General features: G+C 49.3%; 2 protein-coding genes across 2 annotated transcripts; both read right to left on the bottom strand.

Annotated features, from left to right (window-relative positions):
• Positions 1–766: 766 nt before the first annotated feature.
• LOC125943382 (uncharacterized protein K02A2.6-like) lies at positions 767–3,974 on the bottom strand. Its single transcript, XM_049662672.1, has 2 exons — positions 2,675–3,974; positions 767–1,043 (listed from the first exon to the last, which is right to left on the bottom strand). The coding sequence occupies exons 1-2, from the start codon at positions 3,802–3,804 to the stop codon at positions 767–769; spliced, it is 1,407 nt and encodes a 468-aa protein (XP_049518629.1). The 5' UTR covers positions 3,805–3,974.
• Positions 3,975–5,836: 1,862 nt separating this feature from the next.
• Positions 5,837–6,622, bottom strand: LOC119439923 (uncharacterized). Its single transcript, XM_037704889.1, has one exon. It carries the CDS (start codon positions 6,620–6,622, stop codon positions 5,837–5,839), a length of 786 nt encoding a protein of 261 aa, XP_037560817.1.
• Positions 6,623–11,612: the final 4,990 nt, after the last annotated feature.

Below are 11,612 nucleotides of genomic sequence, written 5' to 3' on the forward strand. Positions count from 1 at the left end.
GGGGAAATTACGTGTCTTTTCAGGTGGATGCGTATGGTAGGTGAATCTGGTTGGGGCTTTTGCCGGGAATGACCACTGGCAGTTTCGACTTCTGAGGGGCACATGCCAGCCCACACCCCTTTGAATAGTTGTTGACGACGTCTGCCGCGATGGCTTGAAGCCTGACCTCCATCTCCCCCAGGGAGCCCGTAGATGACCAGATGGTAATGTCTGCGTAAAGCCCGTGTTGTATCCCAGGGATCACGTTTGGCAGGAGGGGAGGCAATCTAATGCGGGCGATATTGAAGAGGAGGGGGGACATGACAGCTCCCTGTGTTGTTCCTCTACCTCCAATCAGGAAAGGGTGCGTGGCCTGATCTCCTATTTTCAAGACAGCCGTGCGGTTCCTCAGCAAATCCTTTATATAGTTGTACGTCCTAGCGCCACAGTCTAGTGGGTTGGGATAGGAGAGTATGGTGAAGCGTTTTATATTGTCTAACACCCTATTCAGATCTAATGCAAGGATGGCCGTGGGTGAGTTCTGTGTGACGGGTGTCATTGCCTCTTCTTTGATTTGCAGCACTCGTACGTCTTGGGCCGAGAGATGCGGGCTAAATCCGACCATCGAGTTTCGCAGTTTGTTTTCTTCTTCCAGGTAGGTTTGTAGTCTGTCCAATATAATGTGTTCAAGCAATTTGCCTACACAGGAAGTAAGGGAAATCGGTCGCAAGTTTTCGATGTGTTGGAGTTTTCCAGGCTTCTGTATAGATCTGACCTCTGCAGTCTTTCATTCTTGTACGATTGTGCCGCATCTCCAGATGTTGTTGGGATGCTGCGTCAGTTCCCATATAAACAGGTCGTCGAGATTTGCCAGAATCTTGTTAGAAATTTCATCTGCACTCGGGGCCGTGTGCTTGCGGAGCTTCTGTATAGCTGCAGTGACCTCACTCAGTTGGATGTCCTCGTCCAACCCAGCGTGAGGCTGGCTCGTGTACGGTGGAAGGAGCTCCGTGGGTTGTGTCGGCAGATATATGTGCTTGAGAGCCAGCAGGAGATCTTCCATGCTTCTCGGGAACAGATGTATTACTTTGGTCATATCGTGAAGGGATTCAGTTTTTGAAAAACTGGGATTTATTAGGTACTCCTAGGAGTCTCTAGGTCTTGAATGTGCTGAGACTGCCTCGCAGGCAGTCACACAGAGAAAGCCAGTTCTCCTTACACAATGATGCTGCATATTTTTCTGCTTCCTCCGTGAGTAACGCAATTCGACGTTTCAACTTCTTATGTTTATGTTTATTCCATCTCCGTAGCAATCCCTTTCTAGCTTCCCGGAGGTGGAGTAGGCGGTTGTCTATGATGGGAGTGTTAGTTTGCAGTACTTTGGTGTTCTTTAACTTCTTCCCGTAGCTGTCGGGTTCACTCTACGATGTCTAGAATTGGTTCCCTCACTGTACCGTTTGATCTGCCACTTCGCTTTTTCCGGAAGCTCGTCCAGTCTGTGAGCCTGGCGTGGCCCAATCTGACGCTATAATCTCTGCCCGCAATAGTGGTTGCGAGGATGGCATAGTCCCTTCCTAGGTGCTTATACAGAGGCTTCCATGTGGTGTGAGGTATCTTTCAAGTGAAGGTGAGGTCGGGAGCTGTGTCCCTGGTGACACTTGTTTCTGTTCTTGCGGAAGTCTTCGGATCAATGACGAGAGACAGATCGTGCTAGTCTATAAGCGCGTAAAGCTTGTTCCCTTGTTGGTTCGAATAAACATAGCCCCAAAGCATGTGAGCCGCGTTGAAGTCGCCCGTGATGACCAACTGGTTGTGTCCTGCTTTATGTATGGCTTGTTCGATTACATTTTGCAGGACTAAGTGGGGGGGGGGGGGCATTTTGGCCTCAAGTAGACATCCAAGTGGAGGAGGAGTGTTAGACACCGGCCGACACCACCATCAGAGCGATCGGATGGATGGATGAATGTATGCTAGGAGCGTCCCCTTTGGAACGAGGCGGTGGGTTGTGCCACCAAGCTTTTGTTATTATAATGTCCTATATATATTTAAAACAACGCGCAGAATTCCCCTCACTAAACCTTCTGAACCCCTCTTGGGAACTTAATTTTCGTACGCTTCCAATGTTTGTCATTTCCATAGTTTGCTTCCACCAATCTTCCAATCGCCTCCTGCTAATCTGTATTGCGGACATCGTCGAACGGCGACGAGCGTGCCTCCGCTCGACGGTACAGGTAAGGGCGACATTCGCGGCGCCGGAGTTTGAAAACTGAAAGAAGTAATATAGTAACGTTGGATTACAGGGCAAAAGCTCCGTTTCCATGTACGAGAAAAAAATATATCCATTATCCTCTCGTGTTTGCTATGGTATAAACTCCATTTCATTACTTGAACGCACAGATGAAGATGGAACTACGTGTCATGTTGCTGCCATTGCCATGTTGCTGCCGCGTCTGGTGTTCTCAGACAATCTCGTAGATTTCTAAACACACCTCAAAGTTGCTTTCGGCCATCTGGGACGACACATATGTCTAGATAAAGTGAGTGTCAAATATATCGAAAGCGGATGAAAAGAATATGAGTAAACCACTTCTTTAACGTTACACATGCACCGTACTTAATACTCAGAAATAATATTTTGCGTAATCATTTCCGAGTGATTTGTGAAAAAAATTTTGAAGGCAATGTGCTGGTGCACCCAGCAATGTGCACCCAGCACCACTGGTGAGACCCCGGCCCAGATCTTCTTGGCTGCCCCGACAAGAAGATCTGGGCCGGGGTCTCACCAGTGGTGCTGGACGGGGTGTTGCGATAACTGAAGAGAAATTGGTCTATGCGATGTTGTATGGACTTCTTGTCTTCTTTTCTTTCTTCGTCCAGTACTGTTCCCGCCGCCTTAAGCCAGCTCCGGTTCTCCTGAAATGTACTTAGTCGCAGGTTATCAGCGTGAACGTATCGGTCCTCGTCTGCGACGCGAACAATGTACGTGCATGCGCTGCACCGCTGAGCAATTGTACCCAACAGCCATTTGTCGTCGTCCGGGCGGAGTCCTTTTACCAAAACCTGATCGCCTTCCCTAAAGTCTCTCCATGGCCCTCGTTTCTGGTCTGCGTGGAGCTTCGCCTGCTCTCCCCTTTCGCGCATGCGTTGTTCCATTTCAGGGTGCAGCAGACTCAGCCTGGTTCTTGGCTGCCACGACAAGAAGATCTGGGCCGGGGTCTCACCAGTGGTGCTGGACGGGGTGTTGCGATAACTGAAGAGAAATTGGTCTATGCGATGTTGTATGGACTTCTTGTCTCCTTTTCTTTCTTCGTCTAGTATCTGTTTAAACAAGTCCTTCTTGACGGTCTGAACGCACCGTTCGGCGCTACCATTCGAAGCAGGGTGATAGGGAGGAGATTTGGAATGACGAATTCCATTCCTGCTCAGGAATGTTCCGAAGTGCTGCGATGTGAATTGGGGCCCGTTGTCGGTCACGATCTCCTCGGGTAGTCCGTAGGCCGCAAAAACACCTCGCAATTTCTCTACCGTCTTTTCGCTTGTTGTTGCTGTCATGACAAACACCTCAACCCACTTCGAATGAGCATCCATTAAGACCAAAAAGAAATGCTGGTCCCTTTGCGCAAAATCTAGATGAACTCGCTGCCATCTACGCGTTGGCCAGCCCCATGACATTAGTGGTACTCTAGCTGCCGCATTCTGTGACAACTGACAAGTGATGCACTCTTTCACCGCTTGCTCTATGTCTAGCGTTAAGCGAGGCCACCAGACATGACTCCTTGACAGCATTTTCATTCGAGTCATCCCTGGATGACCTTCGTGCAGCATTTCTAGAACCTTGTGTCGCAACGAAGTGGGTATAACCACGCGATTGCCCCATGTTACGCACTCTTGGTCTACCGACAGTTCGTTACGGCGAACGAAGTATGGTGAAAGATCGTCGTCCGACACATGCGCAGGCCACCCGTTCTGCGTAAAAAACAACACTTTGGACAGCAATAGATCTTTACGCGTTTACGATCTGATTTCCCTTGCAGACAATGGAGCCTCGTCTAGCACCGAAAAGAAATAAACACCCTCTGACTCCTCTGCTTTGTCTCGGAGCGGTAGCCGTGAAAGGGCATCGGCATTTTGCATTTCGCTTGCCTTTCGGTAGACCCATCGGTAGTCATACGCTGCAAGGATTAAGGCCCACCGCTGTATCCGTGCTGCTGCCATTGTAGGGATTGGCTTGCCATGCCCGAAAATTCCAACCAGGGGTTGGTGATCTGAATAAACGGAAAATTTTCGACCAAACAAAAATTTGTGGAACTTCTTTAGACCGAAAATCACTGCAAGAGCCTCTTTCTCCAGGTGGGCGTAGCCCTGCTCTGCCTGACTTAGTGTCCTCGATGCGAACGCTATCGGTCTTTCGGCCCCCGCGATTTTATGGAATAAGATCGCCCCTAGTCCATATGCCGAGGCGTCGCATACCATACCCAGTTCCTGATCCGGATTGTAGTATGTTAGTACTCTGGGATGCATAAGCTAATCCTTAGATCTCTTAAAGGTATCCGCCACCCTGTCCGTCCATTTCCACTTAACATTTTCGCCCAACAACTCGTACAATGGTTTCAGCTCTGCTGACATGTTCGGAATGAATTTGGCATAAAAATTGAGCATGCCCAAATATGCTCGAAGCTCCTGTTTGTTCTTGGGTGTCGGCGCGTCTTTGATAGCGCGCACCTTATCATCGGATGGCCGAAAGCCATTTGCGTCCAGCACGTGACCCAGATACGCCACCGATGTTTGGAAAAACTTGCACTTTTCTTTGCGCAGCTTAATGCCTCGTTCCTTGAACCTTGTCAGCACGCTTTCCACCTTTTTCCAACTCTCCTCAAAACTTTCCCCGGCAATCAACACATCATCCAGGTAGCAGGCGACTCTATCTAGGCCTCCTAGAACATCGTCCATGACTGCCTGAAATATCGAGGGTGCACTGGTTATCCCATACGGTAGGCGCGTAAACTTAAACAGCCCCATGTGCGTATTTATCGTGAGCAAAAACTGCGAGTCAGGGTGCAACTGCAGCTGCTGATAGGCGGTTGAAAGGTCCAGCACAGTGAAATATTTGCACCCATGCAAGGCTACAAACAAATCTTCCATGACTGGCAGCGGATAATGATCGGTGCGCAAGCAGGGATTCACCGTCATTCTGTAGTCTCCGCAAATCCTGACCGTTTTGTCTCCTTTTGGAACCACCACCAGCGGCGTCGCCCAGTCGCTTTTTAGGACGGGAACAATCACCCCTGCGTTCTGCCAGGCCCTCAATTGTTGGGAAACGGGATCTCGGAGTGCGAAGGGCACCGGTCGAGGTTTACAAAAGACCGGTGTTGTGCCATCCTTCAGCAACAAGCTTACTTGACAATCCGTTATCCGTCCGAGCTCTGGTTCAAACACTTCCGAGAACCTTTCAAGCAAGCTAGCTACTCGATCAATCGCCACCCTACCCACACTCAACCAATCCAATTTAAGAGATTCCAACCAGTCTCGCCCTAGCAACGCAGTCTCACTCTTTTGCAACGTACGGACAACGATCAGAGGCAGTGTCGCTGTCTGGTTGTTGTGCTCTACCGGCATCATCAGCTTGCCCAGAACCGCTAACGGCGTTCCCCCATAGGCTTTTAGCTTTATTCTACACGGCAACAACGGTCGCCCGGCCCAGTGTCGCTGATAGAGAGTCTCGGGGACGATAGAAACAGACGCGCCCGTATCTATCTGCATCGGCACATTACGACCCCCGACCCGTACGTTTACAGTATAGTTTCGGACACTCTCGTTACACGAAAATACATTCTGCAGCAAAAGATTGTCCTCACCACTACTGTCCTCCGCATAGTGCGCTGTGCTGCCGGACGACCGGCACACTCTTGCCAAGTGACCCACTCGTTTGCAGGCGCGGCAGCAGTATTTCCTGAACGGGCACCTTTCGTCGGTGTGGGAGGTGGCTCCGCAGCGGTAACAAGCCCAACCGGTTGTTTCTTTCGCTGCTCTGGTTTCCATGTAGTCTCCCCGCGGCTGTCCCGACCTTGAACTCCAGAGTTTGTCGTTGTACGGCGTGGACACCCAGTTCTTGCCCCTCCGGCTGGAATTTCTTCGTCTCGGAACGGGCTAGTTCAATACTTCGAGCTAGTTCGCACGCCTCTGCAAACGTCAGTGTGGCCCTCTTCAGAAGCTCTGCTTGCGTTATCTCGTCTTTCAGCCCGGCAACGAAACGGTCCCGCAAAGCTTCATCCAAAAATGCCCCGAAATTGCAGGAGGCAGCCAGACTCTTCAATTCCAACGCAAAGCCCGCCACCGGTTCTGTGTCCTGCTGAATCCGGCGGTTGAATCGGAAACGTTCCGCTATGACCATGGGTTCCGGAGCATAATGCTTCTTGAGGGCTTGAATTAGTTGCGAATATTCTTTCTCCTCGGGCTTCGTGGGAGCTAGTAGATTTTTAAGCGTGCGATAGGTTTTCTTCCCAATAGCGGTAATCAACACCGAAACTTTGAGGTCGTCGCTCACCTGGGTCGCCCGAAGGAAGTGCTCGAACCGCTCGATGTACGATTCGAAATCCTCGTCTCCGTCCTCGAGAAAGGGTTCGAACTTGCCAGCCACTGCCATGTTGAAGTCTTCCGCTCCCAAAAGTGCCTGGCGTCTGTCGGCCGTGCGGATTCACACGGATCCCACCCTCGTCGCCACTATTATATCTTCGCCTACGCAGGGCGAAGCCGGCAGGCAGCACACGGTGCTAAGTGCAACTCATGTTTATTCGGTCACACAACTAACGATCTAACAACCCCCGGAAGAAACAAGGGGCGGTTGCTTATATACATGCTCGAGCCACTATCACACCAAGCATTGACGTCACAAAGCCCAACAGTCCGAGTCCGGGTCACCGCGGATAGCGAAGTGCGTCTGCGTCAGCACCACGATGCACAAACACGATAACACAACACAATGTATTGTACAAGGGGTCTTAGGAGGATATACTGGCAGGCGCTGACCATCTGTCTCTTGCGGTACGTTGCAAACGAGCAAAGGGTGGCGCGACTGCCTCACATAATCTGGAGATCGCGAGAGACAGCTGCGTGGGTGACGCATGGGAGTAATTCACAACAGCCGCCACTGGCAAACCTCCCCGACGCGCGCTACTCTGGTCATGCCTACTTCACCTTACCCTCCTCCGTTTTCCGCCTCATGGTTCCGCTGCATCCTCCTCGCCGCTTTCGTCCCCGTGTCTTTCATAACCCCGCGGCGTACTGCGTACGCTCTTCCACGCTTAGCTCGTTCGCTGGGTTACGACAACGCCGTCGGACCACGCTCGGCGAAGGAACGGGCGCCTACAAGCTGTGCCCTAAAACACAGACGCCAGCAATTTCATTCTACGGCACCGCCAAAGTGCGCCGTGGCATTTACAGTAATTTCCCGTAAAAGTACAGACGTTTGTTTTCGTCCCACGGCAATACATTATCACGCCATCACATTTAATGGGTAAAAGCAGACGAATTCAGCTTGATCAAAGGAAGATGAACATAACATGGAGGTAATGAATGGAAACATAAATAGGCTGATTTGAGAAGCCGCAGTTACAACGCGAGGCATGGCACCAAGGCCACCAGTAGGTAAACTCTCCCAAGTAACAAAGGACCTGAAAAGAAACTAATAAGCATGAAAGTGACTAACTCAAGAGATGAGATAGAATTCGATCAACCGTCAAAACTGTTTAACAAGAAGAACGTCAGGGATATTCGAAATTATAACGTGCGAAAGACTGGAAGCCGTAAAAATGAGCGTAGCATGAAATCAGTCAGCAGAAAACTTGGCATAAGACAAGACAAGATATATGCGCTGTGTGCATACAGTGTTTTATGCATGTGTGCGTCTTTTTCAACCTATCATTTCATTTGTTTTTCGGTCTAGCCACTATCATTGCATGAATAGTGGATCATTGTATTTTAACATAATATTGTCTGAAAAAGATTGCTCAATAAAATGAAACTGAAAGATAAGCAGAATAATGTCATCACCAATTTTGCTGATATATTAAAACCAGCCGAAGAATTTTATGCCAACCTGTGCATTCCCCAGAGCAGCCACGCTAACTTCATTCAAAGTAGTGATGACAAGGGTACAGAGGACCCTTCTATAACTGGCGATGAAGATAGATAGGCCTTGCAAGACAGGACCCTGGCACAGGCGGCAGAACAAGATGGTATAGCATTATATTTAATGGTTGAAAGCTTGCGGCCCTTTATACGCAACGCCTCACGACTTCATGTGTACCAGAGAGGTGGAAAAATGCCAACGGAATATGAATGCATAAGTAGGGAGACGTTAAAAAACTGAAGAATTATACCCCCATTACCGTGCCTTCAGTATTGTATTGTGAGACTGCTTTGCCAGAACATTCTGACAGCTTTGTGTAGCCTGCTGTGACTAAATAGTCTTGCTGCTGTGTCTATTCGCGAGAGCCGTTCGATGACAGCTGTTTGCGCTGTTTTCATGCCATGAAATGTAATCGTCTAAATCCTTGCTGTTGATAAAGAATACACTCTCGCATATGGCGCAATCAACCACAAGAACCAACAAATAGCCTTCGCAACCGGTTAGCCACAAGCCTCAGCCTTATTTCGCCTCAGCCCAAGTCAAACCAGCCTGCTACACTATTGCTATGTCACTAATCAATTGGGACGAAGCCACCGCCGCCGATCTCGCCGGTTGCACCGCCAAACTCATCAGAAATGAGCTATCACGTCTTCATATCGACAGTAAGGGCTGTAAAGACGATATTATGTGACACCTTGTCGGCATTGCCATGAAACGCACCGATTGTCACCAGCTCACCAGAATCACCAGAAATAGGTGAAATTTCGTATGGCCTCGCCGATGCCCAGTCACTAGCACTAGCGATGCCAGCATTCACGTCCGACCCTCATCAAAACATGCAACTTTTGAATGTTTTTATGCAACAACAATTAGCCTTTATCTTACCGCAAACGGCCAACAGGACTGTAATCGTCATGACGGCACCCGACTTTTCCACGACTCTGCCTGCGTTTAGCGGTGACGGAGGTCTCGCAGCTCATCGCTGGGTGGAAGATCTTGGGCGCCCCCAACAGCTCGCATTCTGCGAGCCTGCAGCGCTTCTGGCGATAGCACTGGGGAAGCTCCGCGACCCTACAGTACACTGGAGTGTCACTACGGGCAGCCAGTTCACAATGTGGCCTGAGTGGAAGAAAGCCTTCCTCGATAATTTTAGCGAGCAACTGTCGCTCATCCAGTGGCAGGAACGTGTAGCAGCTCGTACACAGACAAGAGACGAGTCGTTGGTCAACTACGCACTCGCACAACTGAAGATTCTCAGCTGGTTCCCTGATCAGCTGACTGACAAGGAAGGCATTCAGTACCTGGTACAGGGAATCCACGACGACCAGGTGACTATGGCAATCACGGTACAGGGACCAAGGACCGTGGATGAGTTCGTGAGCACCGTGACAGAGGTGGATCGTGTAATAGACCATAGTCGCGTTGCCTGCCCTTCGCGGAGCACCGAGCCTCTCCCAAAGACCCAAGCACACACCAACCAAGTAGGAAAAGTGGATCGCTCTGCCATCAACCAGCACAGCCGCCAGCCACTGTTTAACCAGCCTGTATCACCACCACACACACGCATTGCCAAACTGCCACCACAGGAGGCCAGGTACGAGGCCATTTCATCCAAATATGGCGCTTCAGCATATCGAAAAGTTGAAGACTTTAGAGACGCTGTTTGTTACGAGTACAGTAAGAAAGGTGACCTTGCCAGCAAGTGCATTGAACCCAGGATAATATCGCAACACGCCAACAATACCAAAAGTACCAATGACAGATGTTGGCCATGTTGGACATACCTGGCTGGGCTGCAAGTTCAGATGTGCCGTAGTAACAGCCCATGTACAAGGCTTTGAGAAGTCAGTGCCTTACCAGAAAGTAGGTCGAGTGCAACTATCCTTGCCGCACCCTTAGCAAGGAATCTCAGTGGAACCATGCAGCAAACCACCGCTGCTTGTTGTGGGACGAAGCTCCGCCATGCCCTATTCCTGAAGATCAATATTCGCCCATTATCTGCAATCGTTAAAGCTGCTGTACTCAGGCATAATCCGCGTCCCCTAATGCTAGGTGAGGATTGGTTATACGCTGCGCAAGCGGAACTCCACATCAAGCCCCATCAGGTATCTGTTAACTGCCAGCCTTCTATGTAGAGATGAACTGATGCCGCGAATGGCTAATGCTGTGATCCTCAATACGTCAGCTTTAGCATGCTTCGACCCTTCATGTTGTGCAACAGAGCCACTTCAAATGAAACATGAACCAGTTGAGGATAAGCCATTGTGGAGCAAGCTCACCTACGCAACCGCAGCTAACGTGCAGCAGGCACATCTTACTGCTGTCGTTCAATCTAATTCCAGTGGAGACCACCTACCTACAGATCCCACTAGCGGGTCCTTCGTTGGTATCCATGTTGGCCCACAACTCGCACCTGAAAAGCAGGAGGCTGTGAAATGTGTCGTGCAACAGCATGCCTCTATCCTCACTACTGGTCCTGATGAAATTTGACTTTATAAAAGCATTGAGCATGAACTTAAGCTCTATCCAGATGCCAAACCGTATCGGTGACAGCCTTATCGTTACACCAGGAGTAATCGACAGCTTCTGGAGACCCAGATGGCAACATTGCTAGCAAAAGACATAATACAGCCATCATTTGGACCACGGGTATTCTCAGCCGTTTTCGTGACTCAGAAAGACAAAAAGGCCTTTGTGTGAACTACACACCCCTTAATCGCATGACTGTAAACGTCCGGCAGCAACTGCCCCGTGCCGACGACATTTTTGACAATCTAGGCGAAAGCTGACCGTTTGCCGTCCTGGACGTATGCTGTGTGTACTGGCAGATTAGAGAGAAAGAAGAAGATCAAGAAAAACAACACTCAAAACACATGAAGGCACCTTCAAATGTACACGGATATCTTTTGGCCTTAACAACGCCCCATCCACATTTAAGAAAGCCATGCTCAAGATATTGTTATGTTGCAAAACTAACATACAAAGATGTATTTACAGTATTTACAAGGAAGGCAAAGATATACAAACGAGATGGATGTCGAGACCGATTACACTTCGACACATCAAATCATCGTTTTCCGAGTTTGGCGCCATTCTTGGTTGCGCCAGAAGAAAGGGGACCGAGGGGCCCTATTTTTATTATCATATTATAAGAAGCCAACAAACAATGAAACCAACTACAACATAGGGGAATTACTTGTACTTACTAATTGAATTAAAGAAATTGATAAATTAATGAAAATGAAAACGGACGAAAAAACAACTGTCCGCAGGTGGGGAGAAAACCCACGTCTTGGCATTACGCGTGCGATGCTCTCACCATCGAGCTACCGCGGAGCCGTTTTTCCATGAACTTTCTGGGGTATTTATGTTTTACAACTACAATTAACCCTGGGAGTGTTAGCCAGCCAGCCAGTGTTGTGAGTGGTGGCGCTGGCTAACACTCCCAGGGTTAATTGTAGTTGTAAAACATAAATACCCCAGAAAGTGAATGGGAAAACCATCG

Source organism: Dermacentor silvarum, chromosome 2 (assembly GCF_013339745.2).
Source record: "Dermacentor silvarum isolate Dsil-2018 chromosome 2, BIME_Dsil_1.4, whole genome shotgun sequence".
Classification (NCBI taxonomy): Eukaryota; Metazoa; Arthropoda; class Arachnida; order Ixodida; family Ixodidae; genus Dermacentor; species Dermacentor silvarum.